Source organism: Pipistrellus kuhlii, unplaced genomic scaffold (genome assembly GCF_014108245.1).
Source record: "Pipistrellus kuhlii isolate mPipKuh1 unplaced genomic scaffold, mPipKuh1.p scaffold_m20_p_8, whole genome shotgun sequence".
Lineage (NCBI taxonomy): Eukaryota > Metazoa > Chordata > Mammalia > Chiroptera > Vespertilionidae > Pipistrellus > Pipistrellus kuhlii.
The window spans coordinates 43,588,769-43,608,777 of NW_023425584.1; the positions used below are offsets into that span (position 1 = coordinate 43,588,769).

The 20,009-nt window shown below is 47.6% G+C and overlaps 1 protein-coding gene and 1 long non-coding RNA gene across 3 annotated transcripts in view; one reads left to right on the forward strand and one right to left on the reverse strand.

Moving 5' to 3' along the window:
* Window positions 1-973: 973 nt before the first annotated feature.
* The window catches only part of SETD7 (SET domain containing 7, histone lysine methyltransferase), a 39,432-nt gene continuing 20,396 nt past the window's right edge, over window positions 974-20,009 (reverse strand). For both annotated transcript variants that reach the window (XM_036424834.2, XM_036424833.2), the window contains exons 4-8: window positions 19,310-19,499; window positions 15,171-15,252; window positions 13,147-13,264; window positions 10,825-10,982; window positions 974-6,644 (exon numbers count right to left, since the gene is read on the reverse strand). In XM_036424834.2, the coding sequence (XP_036280727.1) occupies window positions 6,464-6,644; window positions 10,825-10,982; window positions 13,147-13,264; window positions 15,171-15,252; window positions 19,310-19,499 (729 nt within the window). In that variant the 3' untranslated portion in view covers window positions 974-6,463. The remainder of the gene's footprint in view (window positions 6,645-10,824; window positions 10,983-13,146; window positions 13,265-15,170; window positions 15,253-19,309; window positions 19,500-20,009) is intronic.
* LOC123651754 lies at window positions 9,695-10,041 on the forward strand. Its single transcript, XR_006740641.1, has 2 exons — window positions 9,695-9,805; window positions 9,924-10,041. It is a non-coding gene; the product is annotated as an uncharacterized LOC123651754 (long non-coding RNA).

Sequence of the window (20,009 nt, forward strand, 5' to 3'; positions counted from 1 at the left end):
TGAGGTCCCCAATCTCACCCCTACAGCCCCTCCCCCACTCCCCCTTCCTGTTCCACACACTTCCCTGTCGCATTCGTCCCTTCCGGGCTGGCTGGGACTCTGCTTTTGTGCACTCATTTGTTAATGGCCTGAAACAGGGACTGCTAGGTGGTCAAGCTTGAGAAATGTGTCTTGAGCGAATGAGCAAACCAAGAACATGATTTAAAAAAACGAGAGCGTCATTCTCACAGGAACTATTTGGAGAATGCTCTGTGTGCACCCGGTCAGATACACTTGCGGGAACCCCAAAGCCGGGCATCTGAGGGAGGCCACGGAGAGGGTTCGCTAACGAGCCATGGACAGTGTGTGGCACATGGCCTGGCAGCCTGGCGTGACCCGCTAGCTTCCCCAGCTGCAGAGAAGGGGGACCAGGGAGGGCAGGCGTTATTTGTTTTGTATTCCCATCGGCCAGGTCGGTTATCAGTGTTTCCCAAACTTGTCTCATGATGAGAATCACCTGGTGGAGCTGTCTTAGAGCACTAGTTAAGTATACAATTTTACCTATATGTTCCCAAAAATTCTAGCTTAGCTTTTCTTAGTTGGGATTCAGGAATCTGTAGTTTAACAACTCCACCAGGTGATTCTCACCATGAGAGAAGTTTGGGAAACACTGGGTTACCTGATTACCTCATTTACATTCAATACCCTTAACACTTACGTCATCAATCAGAGATGCTTGGGGGGATTTTGCTAAGTTTTCTGGATTTATGTGTGTACGTGGAGTTAGGACAAATATACCACAAACACTCCTAATCTTTCCATTCTCCGCCGCAGTCCTGCCACAATGCTTTGAAAACGGGAACTGGTTAATGCTATTTTTAAACAACTTAAAATGTAAAGTTTGCTTAGTAATCGAAATATGTTGTTGGATGGGTGATAGGAAAACCGCCATTCCCTTTTTGCCCTTGACGACCGAAGGAATACAGTATGACAGTGATTGTATATTTTGTTTAATACTTGCATTGTTTCTATAGCGCAATAATATAGCAATCTTTAGGTTTACTTTTCATTACAAATATTTGTCAAGTTTTGTTTCAGAAACATTTTTCCTACTCTCTTGCACATGCACCCAGACACACTACAAAAAACTCACTCATCACACGGTAAGGGCAAACATTATGCATGTAAACATCTTTCATTAATTCCTCATAATTTTAAAAAACCATAGAATTATAGATATTGAATAAGGCTCATAGATTTAGTTCAAATTCCACAGAAGACCAGTCAAAGATGCTCATTAACTGTGGTGGGGCTAACTCTTGGCTGCAACAAATGCTGAAAGCGTACCCCTGGCTTCCAATCCGTAAACATAGCTCACAACCTCATAAACGCATCTCGGAATAAAGAGAGAAGGTAGAAGAACCAGGAGGATAAACTTCCGAAGCAGGGAGCGCAGAACCAGGAACCTAAGTTCTTCGGTGATACGCGGGCATCACGTAGTCCCTGTATTTCCTAGTCCATGAATCGAGATTAATTACAGTGACCCAAAACGTAACCACGCCAGTGGCGTGTGTGGACATATTGCTAATATGCACAGTGACATTTTTTTTTTTTTTTTCATAAAACGGATCATGCCATTATATCCAGGACCAAAGCAGGGGGGAAAAAGAAAACCCCCACTCAAGTTGAAAATCATTATAAAGGAGTGTTTTAGTGACATAAGCATCCGAAGGGCTGGGGGGTATACCCAAGGGTGTGACTGGTCTTGGTCTCGGATTCACAGACGGAGGAAGCAGGGGTTGGTGTTACCCGAGGGCGTCTCTCTCTGGCTGGAAGTCGGGTGCGAACGTGCATAGTCAGTCTCCCAGAGCTGAGACAGGAAATGTTCTGTGCTGAGAAAGGGGCCCCTTGCCCGGCCGCGCCCGCCTCCTTCCTCTCTGCGAGGTGGAGGTCAGGGGGGGCCGGCGCTGCTCGCAAAGCCGTGAAGTCCCACCCCGGGGTCTGAGCCCCAACTCCACTGAGGGCAGCCTCCCTGACGTGTGTGACTTAGGCAGTAAGGGTGGCGGTGGATGGCGGCCGGAAAACCCCGCTCGGAGGTGCACGCGGCCACGTCTGGCTTCGGATTCTGCTGCCCTGCAAAAAAATTGTGCTCTGGATAAAATGCACCAGTGTCTCTAATGCCTGGAACTCCCCCGCAGGCCCCAGGGGCCAGGGGTGAGGTCGCTGGGGGGCGGACACACCTCCACGAGCACCTAACTTACACCAGGAAGCGGCGGAGGCACTGGGGAAGCCTACAAGCTCTCTCCGCGTCAGGTGCAACCACGCAGGGAAGCTGCCTCGGGTCAGAGTTAGCCGTAGGCTTTTGATTTAAAAAAAAAAAAAAAAATCAAAATTGATCTGCATTGTATCTCAATAGACTCAGGTAAATCTCACCAAAAAAATTAATTTTGTAATTTGTTTAAACAGCACTGGAGTAATTCAGCTTCATTTAAATATATTCATTCTACCATGAAAATAGTTCATACAAACATCTATTTACATACAAACACATTAAAATTTGTGAAAAGGGTTTCCCACCCTGGTGGTTGTATGGCTTGAAATCGCTTCATTGCTCTGAATCTGTTATGCACACGTTTGCCAAAACAGAACGATTACAATTTAGAATCTTTAAACTGAAGAAGGTACACCGAGGCCCCCATCCCTAACGGGAAAGATCAAAGAAAAACAAACAAACAAATCCCCAATCTACCAAGGTGCCTCCACCAGGAGACGTAGATTTAACGGATTTTTGTGAACCTTTGATCTGTGGCAAAGAAACATCACAATCATCGGTCTTGCAACATCGCTTTGCTCATTTTTTCTTAAAGGAAAAATGTCCGATTTTAAATCACTGACTGCCCTTAAGACAGAAACACGAGGCAACTGCTTTAAAACAAAGCAAACCAAAACTTTACCTTCTTGGAAGATCGTAAATGCACTTTGCAGTTGAGTGACTTAAACTTTTCTCTGTTAAAGGAAGTTCCTAAAGTGCCACCTCTGTCTCACTTGGGAAGATAACCCTAGAGTCCACTGTCCACAGCTCCTGCCATTGTAATAGTCACAGCCCATGGCCTCCACCTGGGCCTTCTCAGCGGGTTGGTGGGAAGGAAATCTGGAGGAGCATGAAGAACCTCCAGAGGGCGGAGAAGCTTGACCGCAGCCCCCGGCAGATTCCCAGAGGCCCTGGGTAAGGGATTCCTTCTCAGCTGCTCAGGCAGACCAGGGGGGAAGCTGTGGACATAGGAACAGGCCCTACAGAACGCAAGCATTCTGGGCCGGCTGCTTGTCATTTCTTTGCACCGGAAACTCAGTTCTTACAGTTGTTTCTGTCGGTCGGTCGGTCCCAATGTCCGTTTGGGGACATGCTCCCACGGATCAGTTCCTATTCCTAAGTAACACAAGATAACGTTTCACCACAGAAAAGCTGCTAAGGAAAGTTCTGGTCATGCAGGGGCCGGACTGAGAGGCTCTGAGCGAATCCCCTCGTGGCCTGGCGGGCTGCACAGCCACAGACACCCGCCGGGTTCCGGGGAGCAAAAAGTGACTTCTTTATTCCCCTCGCCATGGACGCTTCCCCATTCCTGCTGTGATTGTGACGCTGAGGACACTGCCAGCTCCCTGACACATTTCCTTCCGCAGGATGTAAGGGTTTGGCAGGCTTTCCCCTCAGACTCGCTCCAACCGGGAACAACCCTCCCTAACCCACCGGTTACTTCCTTAGGGACTGTCAGCTCCCTTGACTTCTTTTCCTCCCTCCAGGTCTCAGTGAACCCCAGCCCCCTCAACCCCCACCCTGTGACAAAGCCTCACATCTGGGGGAGAAGGGTGTGTGCGTGTGGGGCAGGTGAGCGACAGAGCCAGAGGGGACACAGAGCCAATGAAGAGAGGTCCGCACTCTGAAGGATTTCAGAGATGGAGAACCAGACGGGGGCAGGGGCCGGTTGGAACAGAGGGTGCTCAGAGCCAGAGAGACCTGAGGGAGGAGCTGCGAGCACAGAGGAGAGGGAGGCAGAGAGCGGGAGGCGGGTTGGGGGTGTAGGGGCGCACAGACACCCAGGCCTGGCCACAGAGGGAGAAAGAGGAAGGAGAAGAGCCAGCAGACAGCGAGGGGCGGTGGGGGAGGAAGAGGGAGAGAGGCCCTGCTGGGTTTGTTCCCCGCTGGCTTTAGATGCAGAGTGTTACCGTCCAATAGCTAATGAACTGGTCGGTTAGTCATTACTTACAGCTCTTCATAAAAAAATAAAAAGGAGAAAAATCCCGTTTGCCTGGGGTAATCAGGGTAGCCCACGAGGACAGAAATTACACCCTCTTGCAGTCTTAGGAATGAAATCCTTCAGAGTGTGGCTGCCTCCGGGTGCGACCCAGCCATCCTCTCCCTGGCCTCCCTCCCTGACCTGACTCCACTGCACAGCACACTGGGATTCCTGAAGGCCGCCTCTCTCCCACCAACACCCCTCTCGGGGGACCCGTGGGAAGGAAAGCACCTATCAGAACGCAAGTCCCAAGGCTGCCTGCCTGTCACCGTGGACAGAGCCGCCTCTTTCTACAGGATAGGAGCGATCCTATCCTGGTGCCTTTGAACCTGAAAGCTCTCTTCGGTCCTTGGTGAGGCATCTCTCTGGCAGCCCTGAAGCCTCTCTCCTGTGGACCATCAGCCCATCTCCCTGAGACCGTGCCGCCCAGCGCAGGAGGCACACAGGAGGCTTTTGTCACCATCTGGAGGGCTGAGGCCCGTGCCCCTGGGGGCTGCCTGCACGGAAAGCTGTGAGAGCCTGGGTCAGGCACATCTGTGTAATTCTTCCAGAGAGAGCTGTGCGTAGCGGATAAGGACTATCAGACTGTCTTCTGCTGGTTTCTTCGCTCTTGTCTTCCTCCCAGCAAACCCGCTCTCCTCAGCCAGAGCTCACTACCAGCTACTTTCAGCTTTCGGGACCCAAATGGTCAGGTGACAACTGCCCATCGAGTCGCTGCTGCTCGGCAGGCCTCCCAGGCAGACCTCCCAGCCACCCTGTGGGGGCGCCTAGGGAAGACCTCGCTGACACAAAAACCCCAAACTCTCCGAATTCCGTCAGAGCGATCCCGGTTATGTTATATACCTAATTAGCTAAACTAAAGACAGGTGTTTTTTTCCCTCTCCTCATTCCTGCAGTCGTGATTACACATGGCTTGCAAAAAGGCTGAAATGCTATTGATATTGTTGCTTTAAAACTATGCAGGTGTTGTTCTTAATTCACAATGCTCTGAAGCGGGTTAAGTGCTTTGAAACCACAACGATGAAGAGTTTTAGCACTAAGGGTTGATTTGTACCTAGTGATCAGTATGTCTCTCTTAACAGTAGCGGTTAAAAAAAACAAACAAAACCAGGACAACTTGTGAATTCTGTGTCAGAAATTCAAGCCTGCCGTTTGGCTCCTGAATTCAGTGCACCGTGTCACAAGCCAGCCTGCTCTGCGTTATGTACATTTAATGTGTGTGCCCAGAGAAAGGAATCACTAACGCTACTGAAGATATTGCAAAAATTGCCACAGCTACTGCTTAGAAATACTACTTTCCCCTCTCTTCTTTCTTAAAAAAAATATATATGTGTGTATATATTACAACTCTTCCATAACTTAATGCGAACAAAAAAGTAAACTCTTTCCTCCCACATCTTAATGCAAAGGTTATCTTTGTTTACATGCGAGAATAATAAATTCTATAATAATGCCCCGGCTCTCTGAGCCGGTTCTTGAATATTAGGACATAATCATGAAACGATGATCTAGAAAGAGCCAGAGAGACCTACACACTGGCACTGACACAAGAATCCACGTGGGAGTTCTCCCCCTGTGGAAGGTATCTAAGGGAACAGGACTGAGGGGCGAAATGACCCAAAGCTGGGCTTCTGTTCGCTAAGGGGGAAAAACAAAGCCATTCTATTGCAAGATACAGATCAAAGGTTAAAAGGCAAATTATCCTACACGTAGAGAATAGAAACGTAGTAATTCTCTATCCTCCATATGGCCCATGGGCAGGCGCGATGACAGCACACGTTACATTGGCCATCGCGGGGAGGGGGGGGAAAAAAAAACATCATGGAAAAACCACTGGCTAAAAAGGACACAAAAAACCCCCCTTTCCCTTTTTCAGTCGAATCGTTTGGCATCTCACAGTGTGGTCCAGATTTAGACTCGAACCACCCAAGAGCCTCCTGCTGTCTATGTCAAGCGCTCCCTCCACGATGCCTCTGGGCAGGGCGCTGCGGCAGGGCTAGCTAATTTTAAATCTGGCGAGAGTAATACAGTCAAACCTAGTCAGTGTGCGCGAGGGTGGCGGCGGCGGGCCGCGGAGCCAGAGGATGTGTGACGTCACAGCACGAGCCGTCCCTGGTTGTCCCGTGGTTGGATGAACCTGGTGCATAGATCCGCGTTCCCGGCCCGCCCGCCGGGGCCCCGGGCCTGGGCCCTCACTTCTGCTGGGCCGCCTGGAAGGCCTTCAGCTCCACCTGGTACCACTCGGGGGCTTCGGGCCCGCTCTTCCCCGGGGGGCTGTGGTCGTAGCCGTAGGCCACGGTGAGCTCCTCGTCGGCCTCCACGGCGCGCAGCGTGCGGATGCACTTGATGGGCCCGAAGCGGGGGTGGACAAACCTAGGCGCCAAGACAGACGTGCACAGTCATTCCCGGGGAAGGTTGGGAGCCAGGGGGGGAGGGGTGGGGGCAGATGTGGAATCTCCCACGTGCTCCCCGCCCCCCACTGCCCCGGACACCACATGGAGGTCCTCAACGTGGGGTCCCCAGATCCCCCCGGAGGCGCTAACAGGGGAACCTCAGCCCCAGGGAGGCCTGCGGGGTCGGCACCTGCATCTGATGTCTCATGCATTTACTGTCTCATTTTTGAACAAAGGCATGCACGGAGGCATCCAAGAAGTTTCCACATGATTGCCAGCCACCGTGGAAGTCTCCGAAGCACTGCTCTATCCTCCTTTTTGAGCATGTTTGGCATCTGTACTTACTGTGTTTCCCCGAAAATAAGACATCCTCTGAAAACAAGACCTAGCGCATGGAAAGATAAGACATTCCCTGAAAATAAGACCTAGCGCAACTTAGGGAGAAAAAATTAAGACACTGTCTTATTTTCGGGGAAACAGGGTATCAACCAGCAATCACGGTCAACAACAAAAGCCTGTCCTTAATGAGGAATGGAACCCAGCCCAGCCTGCCCGCGTTTCAGCTCAGCTGGCCTGTGCCATCGGATTGCCTGGCTGTACCTGGCGGAGGGCAGAGGCGGCTGGACCAGGGCATTGGGAGATATGAGCCCTGTGGATGTCCCAAAGCGAAAAGCTCTGTACTCTACCCTCTACAGACAGAGGACGTATTCTTTTCTAGCAAACGTGTAGATGAAGGTTTCTCTGAGCGGGAAAGCAAGCCTCCCTGCCCTCCGGTGTCACAGCTCCCCGGAGAGCCTGCTGCAAGGGGCGGCCTCTCACCCCAGACGGACGGGGTCTCGCAGAAACAGCAGCAGGACTCGCCCTATCAAGTTCCTTTGCCAAGGGTGTCCCCCCCACCCCCCGAGCTCCCCTGCAGCTCTCTTCAGGACAGGAAATAACTAGGCAATGGACTCCCCTCACAGCTGCCGAAACCCAAAATGGGTGTGTGTGAGGCATAGCCAGAAGGAACTGAGCTGTGTGGTTTTTTTTTTTTTTTTTTTTTTTAATATTTTATTGATTTTGTACAGAGAGGAAGGGAGATAGAGAGTCAGAAACATCGATGAGAGAGTCATCGATCAGCTGCCTCTTGCACACCCCCTACTGGGTATATGCCCGCAACCAAGGTACATGCCCTTGACCGGAATCGAACCCGGGACCTTTCAGTCCCCAAGCCGACGCTCTATCCATTGAGCCAAACTGGTTTCGGCTGAGCTGTGTTTTGATATGCACCTAGTCAATATCTCATGCATTTATGGTCGCATTTTGAGCAAAGGGCATGGAGACATCGAAGGGGAATTTCCCAGGCCTAAAGTCAGATGGGCACATGGGAATGGAGTGTGGCTGTAGCTTAAGGACATCGTGTGTGTGGTTAAAAGGACCAATGTCAACCTCATTCGGGGGGTCCCCTACTTTTACCCAACTCCGGGGTCATGTTTTCCGAAAGGCATGTGAGTCCTGGTTCCACAAGTGATCATGCCTCCTCTTGGATAGTTCCGCTCTATCTCTGAATCTCACTTACCTCACGTGCAGTAATCCTTATCCGACGTAAGTGGTTGTTGTGACAAAATAGGGTCACATTTAAAGCACCTCACAGTGCCTGGCACAAAGTGAGGACTCAACTAATATTAGTTACTATGGTGAGCCCATGCACATGTGAGTGTGTACGTGTGAGAGCCTGTGCACGTGTGTAAGAATCTGTGCATATGTGAGAGCATGTGATGTGTATAAGTGTGTGCACAAGCACAGAATTCTCAGCTTGTGCTCCCTCACAGAGCAGACTTCTGGACAAGGGATTCAGGAACTCCTTATTAAAATCACAACTCTGTCTCAAATTAAAATATTAAAAGAATAATACTCCTGAAATGGAGTTCTAGTTAAGAAAGAACTCAGCTTCAGCTGCTGGCTCTTCAGGGTGGTACTAAAACACAACGGACAAGAACTCTCAACTCTGCTGACCCAGAGGCCTGAGGCTCCCGTCCGGGATCAGGGACGGTGCCTGGAGTTGCCCCACCCAGTTCCTGGGGGGACCCGCTGACCTAGAGAAAGTGGCGGTCAACGTTAGCTGCACAAGGCCGCTTGGCGCCTTCCCGACATGTCACCTGTACTTACAGCCAGAAAAGTAGTTCTTGACTGTCCCTTGGGCATTCTGTACCCGACGACCGGTAAAATAGCTTACAGAGGCGTCGTTTTGTTTGTGTCGAGGGTGCATACCAATGCCACCGAGTTTAGAAACAAATGAATGCCATGGATTGGTATTGGACTTTTATATTTGATTGTTCTTCAGGGAGTCTCCCCATTGCCCCAAATAACTAATTGGTCACATCGGGCTTGAAAAAAATAACCCTGAAGAATACAGGGACTTGATTTTTGTACAAATGGCTCCTTCTCTTGTCTCCTGTTCCCTCTTCTTTTTGGTAAAAAAAAAAAAAAAAAAAAAAAAAAAGGTCTTTGCAGTGAAATCACAGAACTGATTTGTTTTAAAACAGGAGTCTAAGTAGCATTTATTATCGTTGTTACCACTGCTTTAAGGGGTTGTTGTTAAGCCGTGTGCAGCTTGGAACCATGCTTTGGCCTCATTCACATTGGCCGAGGGAGCCTTGGCGTTAATACGAGTGTCAGTTTCATTTCACATGACACACACGTCGCCGTTTCTCTCTGCCCTTTAGGAAGAAGCTGTAGCTCCAGTGCTTGTTGCTGACTGCCAAGGAAAGCAAGCCCCAGCCAGACGATGTTGAAGCCGTCTCAGGGATGCAAGAAGGGACGGTCAAATCCTGGCAGTTTTCCTGCAGGTTAAGTGCGCGTGATCTGACCCCGCTAATGTTAACCAGCTGGAGGGCCGAGGGACTGCCTGCAAGCCACAGCGGAGCGGGAAGGCGGCGCGGAGGGCGCCCTGGCTCCCGGGAAGAGCTGCCATTCTCACGCGGAGCCAAGGACAGCAGGGACCGCGGTACAGAGAATCCCAACTGTTCCCGTTAAGGAACAGTCTGAGATCCTTGACTCCGGGAAGAGAACATTCAGGGGGAACATAAAACTGCTGAGATATTTGCAGGGCTACCATGTGGAGGAGCAATGGATATGGTGCACCAGAGAGGAAGGGAGCCGGTAAGGGCCAATAGCTGGATGTTACAGGGAAACCTACGGTACTTGGGCTCAAAAAATAAAATGAAATTCACTCCGAGAGCCCCAAAACTAACTTCAGAATATCTGTCTGTCCGGACAGCCACCTTGTGGAGAACAGCAAGCTCCCGCCCACAGAGGTTTCCAGGAAGGGGCTCACTGAGCCCGTGGAAGAAGAGAGTCAACCCCCAAGAGGAAGGTAGGATTATCTGATTTAAAAACAATGGCTTTGTTGAGATATAATTCACACATCATAAAGTTCTCCCATTGACAGTATACAGTGCAGTGGTTTTTAGTGGAGCACCCATCCCCACTATCAAATTTTTAAAAAGCTCCCCCATTTTCAGTAGGCATCAACCCCTCAATGCTCCCCACTGCCCCCAGCTCTGGGCAACCACTGACTTGCATCTGGTCTCTAGGAATTTGGCCGTAAATGGTCTTTCGTGACTGGCTTCTTGCACTTGGCATAATGTTTTCAAGGCTTGTCCATGTCATAGCATTTGTTAATATTTCATTCTTCTTTATTGTCAATTAATAGGGACTCTGATTTTATAGGTCTTTTACACTTAGACCTCATGTGGGCCCTATGCTTAGGAGTGAGTCTCTTCTTTTTCCTTTCACATCATGAAAGCATTCCCTACTCTCCATTATGCAGAGTAATTTCAATTTTTTACTATTCAAAAATACACTCTCCCCAATTTTCCAGAATGAGACAATGAAGGGCAGAAAAGCAACCGTGAAACAGCAACTACTATAATAAATACAGTATTTCGGTAGCCTTCCTCCTCTTCAAAGCACTTTCCATTTCTTTGCCAGCCCAGGCCAAAGGGCAACGTTGTCTAGATTTTGAGTTTCAAGTAGGAACCGTGAGGCCCTGGGCAGGGAACCCTCGGGTATCCTGAGGGCGCAGTCTGCTCTGGGGCTGGGCACACCTTTGACATGCTTCCCCCTCCCTGTCTCAAGGCCCGAGGCCCAGAGCACCAGCAGCCGGGTGTCATACTCACATGTCGTAGATGCAGTTTGGCGTGAAGGAGTGGTTTGCCTTGTGTCCCAGGGAGGCACAGTACTTGGACACGTGGTTGTAGGGCTCAGGCACGTCGATGACCGTCTCTTCATCGAGGGAGAGGGTGTTCCCATTGAGGGCCCAGTCCCTGCTGTCGACCTGCAAACACCACGTGAGCGAGCCTTAGAGAGGACTTTCTCCCCAACGTTCCGAGGAGGTCAGAGATAGGGACTCCCTTGCCGTGAAACTTCCTGGTTGGAGTGCCAGGGACCTGAAAAGAGCCTAAGGCAGTGGTCGGCAAACCGCGGCTCGTGAGCCACATGTGGCTCTTTGGCCCATGGAGTGTGGCTCTTCCACAAAATACCACGTCGTGCGGGCGCGCACGGACAGTGGGATTGAAACTTCGTGGTCCATGCGCAGTTTTTGGCCTGGGCGAGTCTATTTTGAAGAAGTGGCGTTAGTACACTCAAGGGGCCAAAGTGCTGTATGTTTGCCGACCCCTGGCCTAAGGCATTGCTCTGCTGCTGATAGTGCAGAAGGCATAGGTGGCTATCACCGGCTATCACCGGGGAAGATAAGGAAAAAGCATATTACTTATCCTTTTTCCTAATCTTCTATGAAAAGAAGGATGGAAAGTCCCTTACAAAGACACACGAATATGACCAGGTGTTCCAAGGTTGTTTATTTTTTCACGTCATGCTGAAACCTATTATTACCTCAGAAGCCCACGAGCATCTAACTCACGTTTTTTACACATCCATGTGTTTTTTTAAGTAGCCCAAACAAAGCAGAGTCGGAGCCACTTGAAGCCTTCTTTCAAAGCGGCACCTCTCCTCCATAAGAGCTTAAGGCCCATACGCTTAATACGAGTCAGGGTGTAGAGTGCCGGCTGTGCTAAGAGCATTACACCTTTTGTCTTTAGGGAGATACTTAAGGAAGTTAATTGTAAAGGGAAGAAATAAGAACAAGCAATATGAAATCTGGGAAATATATCAAAGATTGTGTCTTAAAGGAGGTGATTCAACTTTTTAACTTTTTATTTTTAAAATTTTTTTGGGGCGGGGGCAGTAGGGCCCTTCCTGGCTAGATGTAGGCGACTGTACGGCTTCTGCACAAACAGAAGTAGAGGGTCCTCTTACAAGCACCCTGCCCAAGGTCAGAAATTAGATTCTGACAGAGTCCAAGCGGACCGCAACTTTTCAGAGACTGGGTATATATAGTCCAGGTCGAAGCAATTACTATCTTATTGACGCATTCCACTTTCTATAAAATAGTTGTGGAATTAAAAAAAAAATAACTTTAAGGCTCAATATAAGGAAGAAAATATCTGCTGTGTCTGAAAGTTTGTGTTGTCCCCCCAAATTCAATGAAGCCTAATCCCCAGCGTGATGGTATTAGGAGGTAATTAGGTCATGAGGGCAGGCTGAGCCTTCATGAATGGGATTGGGGTCCTTATACAAGACCTCAGAGAGCTCCATCATCCTTCCTGCCATGTGAGGTTACAGAAAAAAAGGGCCTTCTAGGAACCAGGAAGTGTGTGGAGAGCGGCCACAGTGTTTGGACAGATTCAAGCCTCGGACTGATGAGAGGGCACAGTCCTCTCATGGCCACGTGCAAGTCCCAGATTGGAGGGCAGAGCCCTCCCAGCACAATGATAGCCAACAGCTGTTGTTGTAAGCTTGAACCTACGGTCCAAACTTGTGGCCCCATGTGTCTGAGTGATGTGGGCTTGATAGCATTCAGGTGTATGTAGTTGAATAGGATCGAAATCCACGAGAATGTTGTAAACATCCTGACCACGCCCTTATTTTGCTTTGTGGAATCTGGTTATAAAATAAAGACACGGCTTATAGTCTGTGGTGCTGTTGCTAGTTCTTCATCAGAGAGGCCTCTGGAAGAGAGGACAGCATCTCACCAAGAACCCAGCTTTCCTTCTCTTGTCTGTCTTTTCTTGATCCTTCACTGCCCCGACTCAGGCTCACTGAACCTGGCTGAGCTGGCAGGCCCTGGGGCTGAGTAGGCCATGGTTGTGCCGGCTCGCCACAGAGATGGGCTCACACCTTGATCTTGGACTCTGGAGCCTCCAGAACTCTTGAGAAATAAATGTATGTTGTTGATAAGCCACCCAGTCTACTGTATTTTTGCTACAGCAGTCCAAAGATTGCTATTAAGATAATATCTAATCAATTTTACAAAAAGGCCTGTTTGTTCCTTTGTATTTCTAGTGAAGACTACAGTTAAAGGAATTAATGAAAAAATTAACGGTGTTCAAAACAAAGCATTTGAACCAATCAAGTTGATTTTGCACTTGTACCTCACTCACCTCCTGGTGTGTAATGCGGACTCCATTATAAAAAGACATAACAGTGTTAGGTCCCACTGCGACCTTTGAAAACAGTCCTTCTCCAGCGCTGGAAATGAGAGATTCGGCAACATAAACCCTAAAGAGCAAAAAAGAGGCAAATAATGATTCTTTAAGTTTGATATGTCTTTGATGGACTCCTTACATCAGCCACCAGAATATCATATGGCTACTGAATCCAGGACATCAATTCATAATAATCCAATGAGGAAGGAAGAAAGGAAAAGTTAAACCACAATATTCTGGCTTTGGAAACTGAAGAACTGGTACTTATGTATCATCTCTTAAGAATGGTGCTTAAAATTTGCTCTCTGATAAGAGGGTTGTTGTGATATATTCATAAAACAACTCAGTGCTTGATATAAGTTTAAAAATTAAAAAAATGTTTTTATTAATAGTTAAGGTCAATTTTCACTCTCTCCCTGGACAAAAAAACCCCCCCACACAAAACAAAACATTTTTCTAGGCTAATTAAAGCTATACCCAAGTTTGTCAGAGCTAAATAGGAGGGAAAGACTTTTAATTAAGTCCCTGGATGAATGTTTTATATGGAAGCATGACAAACAGTTAATAAAATCTACCCACGGCTCGGCCGTGACCTGCTTTCTGCAGGAACGTGGGCGGAAGTGACTGCACGCCAGGCCTCAGGTGTGAGGGAACAGGGCAAGTTCCTGCCAGCCTCTTCGGGAGTTTCCATTGTCTTCTCAGGGAGAAGATGGCCAGGGGGCTGCGGCTCCTCCAGCCTGAGTCTTGGAATGCAGACACGTGAAACAGACCTGAGCCCAGTTGGAAGCCTGGAGTCCAGCCTAGTCCGTCTGAGATGAGCTGAACCCAGTCAAGAGTGGCTGAAGCTCAGCCAACCTCCAGATCCATGAGTGCAAAATAGAAGGTTTACATCCATAAACCATTGATAGTTTTGAGGATATCAGTAGGCGGCATCATCACAATGACAGTAATACAATAGACTGATACATACGGTAATATACTGTTGTATTTCCAAACTAACAAGAGACCAAACCCTTCCCTTTGTTTTTGTTTTTTTAAATTTTTTTTAAATTAAATTATTATCTTTGTACATATACCATTGCCCACCCCCTAAACCCTTCCCTTTGTAAATGGGCCAGAGCCTCATGTCAAGAAAGAGATCATTCATTCATTATGGCATTGTGGGGTCAGCCCTGTCAGTTAAACCAGGGAAAAGGCCTATATCTGAGAGATGGGAACAGAATAGATAGAAACGGAATGGAAACATGCTTTGTAAGCCAGGTTTACAAAAAGGGAGGCCAAGAGAGAACCACCTGCAGAGGGCGCTCTTACTCATCAACCGGCCAGTTGCTTAGGGAGTACACACCCCAAGCGGGGCACCGGAAGCCATACCAAGAATTAGAAACTGAGTTTAGACAAGACAGGAAATGGAGCAGGACTTCACACTCTGCGAGTGGGCTTATAGACTAGACACCTGTAATTTATAGGCTGGAATGCTTTTATGCTTCTTACATTTTCTTGGTTTTGCTCCTGTCCTCCCTAAGTGAATAAATTGTGTTGTGTTCCACACCCTCTCAGCTGGGCTGAGTAGAAAAGAAGGCACCTGGTCCTGGGCCAAGCTAAGCTTTAAAGAGTGTGAAATGCTCTCTGAGGGGCCAGCATGAGGCTGCAGCACAAACGGTGACACCAGAGCCGGGAGAAAGGGGACACCTGGGCAGAGCAGGGCTGGCTATGGGGCCCAAGCGCCTCTCTATGGAGAGGCTTCATTCCAGGACAGACACCGGGGCTGTTCTGGGCTTTATGGGCAGAGACATCTCTTACAGGGACAGATTCCGAATGAGAATAAAACACTCTTCCTCAGAACATATGAACTTTTTATTTTATTTTTCTGGTCAGGAACTCGGCCTGAGCAGAGAGCCACAGAGGATCATGGGTTCCCATCACTAGGGCTATTTCACCTCCCACAGACAGGGCCATTAAAACCACAAGGAGAAAATTACCTCTCTGATTCATACGGGTCTGGAAGAAGAGCATTAGTAGAAATGCAAGTTGAAGTCGACTTGTCGAAGTGGTACACGGAACCTAAAATGCAAACAAAAATCTCAGGCCAGGTACAGTCAGGGGAAAGCATGGAAAACATTTCTCTCTATCCATGGGACTGGAATGAATTAGATAACAAAAAATGCTATTCAAGTTATACCAACTAGAATGACATTCTTCAACATAAGTGGACAGTTTTTAAGATTTGCTCTTAAGTTTTAGTTTCAGATGTGGATAAATAGCCATCACAGGTATCTCTTAAATGCTATTTTTTCTTTTGAAATTTCTTTATTAAAATAGTTTAAAAAGTACTTGTGTAATGAAAATATCTTAATAAAGAAAATGCTTTGTTGTGAAATTTTGAGAACTCTCTGGTCAGATCAGATTGGATAATGGCTTTAAAAATTTCCTGTGGTTTGCTTCATACTAGACAGTCTGTAGAATCCAGCCGCCCAGCCCTGGCAATTGCCTCCTTCACTAAAAATAAACATTTGGCTTCAACAGAATTAAGAGCAGAATTAAGAAGAATTTACAAAGTCATCCTACTTCTATTAAAGTGGTTCAGAAGCCAATTAGTAATTTATCCCAGAAACTATGGTCCTAGAATTAACATTGGCTCCCTGCGAAGGATTAGCCTCAGAGGATCCTCCCGGAGCCCAGCGAAGACAGATGATGCTCCAAAGGCTAATGAGGAAGGAAACAAGTTTTGGAACAAGAGGCCTTGCTCCTGCAAAGTCAATTATGTTAGGCACTAAGGCATCACAAATAATTCCATTAGACAGTTCTTTAGTAGTTCCCTGTGGTCATCAGGTCCGCTTTCTGTGTGTGTGTGTGTGTGTTAAATACAATCAAAACCCAAATTAACGTCTCAAGCTAAAAGTTAGAAAACAATCCAGTCAGTCAATGTCTAACCAGGAAGCAGACTGCTTGCATATTTCGAAGAAAGGGATGAATTCAGGGAAATGGTTACACGGAGGATGGAAGAGCCGAGAAGCCCGACAGGGCAGTGTGGAGCTCAGAAACTGCCGAGAGCAGGAAGCCACAACACTAAGGCAGAGGAGCGAGCGCAGAGCTGGGCTTCCTGGAGCTCTAGAGCTGGGGCTTCTGGAGCTAGAACCCAAGGAAGCTAGAACCCTGGGGACCTTCCTGGTGAGAGATGGAGCCAGGAGGCAGGACACTGCTGGAGGCTCTGCTGGAAAGAGGGGGCTTCCTCCTGCTCCCTTCCCTCTTGTGTCCCCAGCCGATGACTCTGCAGCCAAACCCAGACAGAAGCCAGAGGCACAGGGGCCTGGGAAATGCAGCCTGCGAGGGGCAGACCCCTGTGGGAAAAGCAGGGCAGGGGAAGGTTGAGGCAGGTATCTGAGAGCACACATCTGTGAGCGTGCTGGTAACGGACCAGCACATACTCCGTTAAAGGAAGTTAGTTTTAAAAAAACAACAACAACCTGAAACCGGTTTGGCTCAGTAGATAGAGCATCAGTCTTTGGACTGAAAGGTCCCAGGTTCGATTCTGGTCAAGGGCATGTACATTGGTTGCGGGCACATTCCTCAGTGGGGGGTGTGCAGAAGGCAGCTGGTGGATGTTTCTCTCTCATCAACGTTTCTAGCTCTCTCTCCCTCTCTCTCTTCCTCTCTGTAAAAAAATCAATAAAATATATTAAAAAAAATAAAAATAAAAAACAACAAAAAACCCAACCACTTTTCTGTGGCATATGTGTTCCATGTGCAAATATCCTCCCATGAATTTCCATTTCCTTTCCTTGGACTAACACTTTCATCACAATCGGACCAAGCGCAACCACATATGAAACACAGTGTTAGGGGCTGTGCTGATACAGACCGGAGTAACATCTCTTCCCGCTTCAAGGACAGGATGCCACCTTTTCCAACCCTGGCCATCCCTTCCTCCGCTCCCCTAGGCAGGTTGATGCTCCAGGCAGACAAAGGCATCCTTTACTGTTCCTACTTTCCTCCATAGTTCACACTAGGACCTCTGACTAAGCCATTCATTCACTTGACAAACATTAATTCTAAGAAATGAGCCAAGACTTAAAGCTCGAACAGGAAATAGCCAGGGACAGGGATTCCTACGTGCAGAGGAGAAGAGATGGAGAGAGAAGTTCCAGGCAGGGGCATAATGAGGAAATCAGCAAGAACCTCGTGGAGCCCCAGAAGCAGTCAGTGGTTACAGAAACCTAAAGAGGAAAGGGATGGCAGTGAGGTCAGCGGGGAGGCAGACCAGAAGTTTCAGGTGAGAGATGTGCATCCCATTTAACTTGTCCTCCCCCAACTGCTGGGCCAGGTGGCCACTAGACCCTGTAAGACAAGATCCAAGACCTATGGGCTAGTCAGCAGTTCAGCAAAGGTAGCTGAATGAGGCAGTGAAGAGAAACACAGTGGCAGAACACAACATCAGAGACCTGTGCAAAGCAGCCCTGATCCTGACCCTCCTGATACCCAAACTGTTCAACAGTCCTTTAAAGAGCTGAGGCCTGCAGACCTTGCCAGCAAACACTACGCTCCTCCCCTCCCTCTTCCTCCTCCCCCCACCTCCCTTTCTGTCCCCCCTTTCTTTCCTTCCTTCTCCCACCCCTCCTCCTTTTTTTGGCCTTAAGTTAGTTTGAAGAGGGTGTTTGTTACTTGCAACCACGAGTTCTAAGAAAAACCATCATTCCCCTGAGAATGATCACTCTTGCTTCCCAAAATCTGTTTCTTACTAATACCAAGAAGAATGTAATAACAAGACCTTTCATTATGATGTGTTATGGTAGGTGCCAAGATCTGCATTTTATAATGAAGAATCAGGTTCTGAAAAGACAAATGCAAATAACTTCCCCAAGAATATAATACAGTAAATGTTGGAGCTAAGACTCAAATTAGATGACATTTCCCCATTGTCATTATTTATTATTTTATAAAAATTTTAAATTAAATTTATTGGGATAACATTGTTCAATAACTTTATGTAAGTTGCAGGACTACACTCATGAACCAAAGTCTAGTCTCCTTCTATCACCATATAATTGACCCCCTTTACCCTCTTGGCAAATAAAGTGACTCTTAAGTTCAAGGATCTTGCCACTAAAAATGCTTCCACTTCTGAGGTTTTAAAATTTGCATCACCAATTGGGTGAGATCCTCTTGCCCAAGTCTCCTCATTTTTAAACATTAGGATGCTGTCTCCTTTCAGAACATATGTGAAGAGCAGATATTAGAATCTAAAGTCTAAAGACTTCTGTTTCACTTAAAAGTGTTTTTGATTTTGGAATGATTTAAATGTACAGAAAAGTTGCAGATATAGCACAGCGAGTTCCCAATGCCCTTCACTGTTTCTCTTAATGTTAATTATTTTTTAAATTTTTATTTACAGAGAGGAAGAAAGAGGGATAGAAAGTCAGAAACATCGATGAGAGAGAAACATTGATCAGCTGCCTCCTGCACACCCCCCACCTGCGATGTGCCCGTAACCAAGGCACATGCCCTTGACCAGAATCGAACCCGGGACCCCCCCAGTCCGCAGGCTAATGCTCTATCCCCTGAGCCAAACCAGTTTTGGCCTGATGTTAGTGTTTTTTGTTTTTTTTTTTTTTTTTTTTTTTTTTAATGTTACCCTGCACAAATTTGTCCACATTAAAACTCCAACATAGCTACATTATTATTAACTAAACTCCAGGCTTTATTCATATTTGACCAGTTTTTCCACTAATGTCCTTTTTCTGTACCAAGACCCAATCCAGACGCCTCCCTCCCCCAATTGCATTCAGATGGCCTTAATTTTTAACTTAAAATAAAATCAAAGATTAAAAAAGGATACATTTAAGACAACCCAAGTTGGACCTCAATGCAAAATGCTAGAATTTCTATGTTTGACAACCTTCCTTTAGACAGAGAGTCTCTTCAGATCATAAATACCTAACAATTACTGAGGCCTACTAATGCCCACATTTATTATCTTGTCTGCTTTTTTCTTCTTATAACTTAACGTGGATTGGAGATACACCGTTTGAGGGGACCAGACAAAGAAACAAACTTCTCTCAAACCCGCCCGAACCACCTGCTCTGGCAGTAGAGCAGCCCACGTGGGGCCCATTCAACTTACTTCCAGGCATGAGGTCAAAGTGCGGCCTGCCGTCCTCCGTAGACACCAGGGTAGCCAGTTTTCCTTCCAGCATCTCCCCATCAACGAACTTCCCGTACAGAGCGGTCCTCTCGTCCGGGTACACATAGGCTATCTTCTCTCCAGTCATCTCCCCGTCTTCGTTTACCTCCCCTACCAGGCTGCCTCCATCCTGACGGGAGAAACCAAAATCCAGAAAAATTACATAGAGTATTGATGCAGGTGACACGCATTTCAGGAAATTTCTCTTGGGCACTCCCACGGTGAAGAGCGCGAATATGGACCCTAGCAGACTGAGGACTCAGAGCTCTTCACGGGAGTGAGAAACACATCCAGCCCCAGAGGACAAACAGCACAAATCCGAGTCAGAGCGGCAGAGGCTGAGGCACCTGATGATCCGGGACAAGTTACGGATACTCCATCTTGGTCTAAGAACCAAATATGTCCTGTTTGCAATATTAGTGACAAGCAATAAAAGGACATAGAACTCTGTGCTGCTTGGGGCCATGATCAGATGTGGTGAGTCTTACCTACTGTCCATACCATCTCCTCAGTGTTGAGTCTCAGATATTTCTGGTCAATTAAGAACATCTTTAGTTCAAATGTACTTAAGAATTAATTTAGTGTGCATGAGTGAAGAGCTGGCTGCATTTTCTAAGAGACAAGGGACTTCTGGATAACT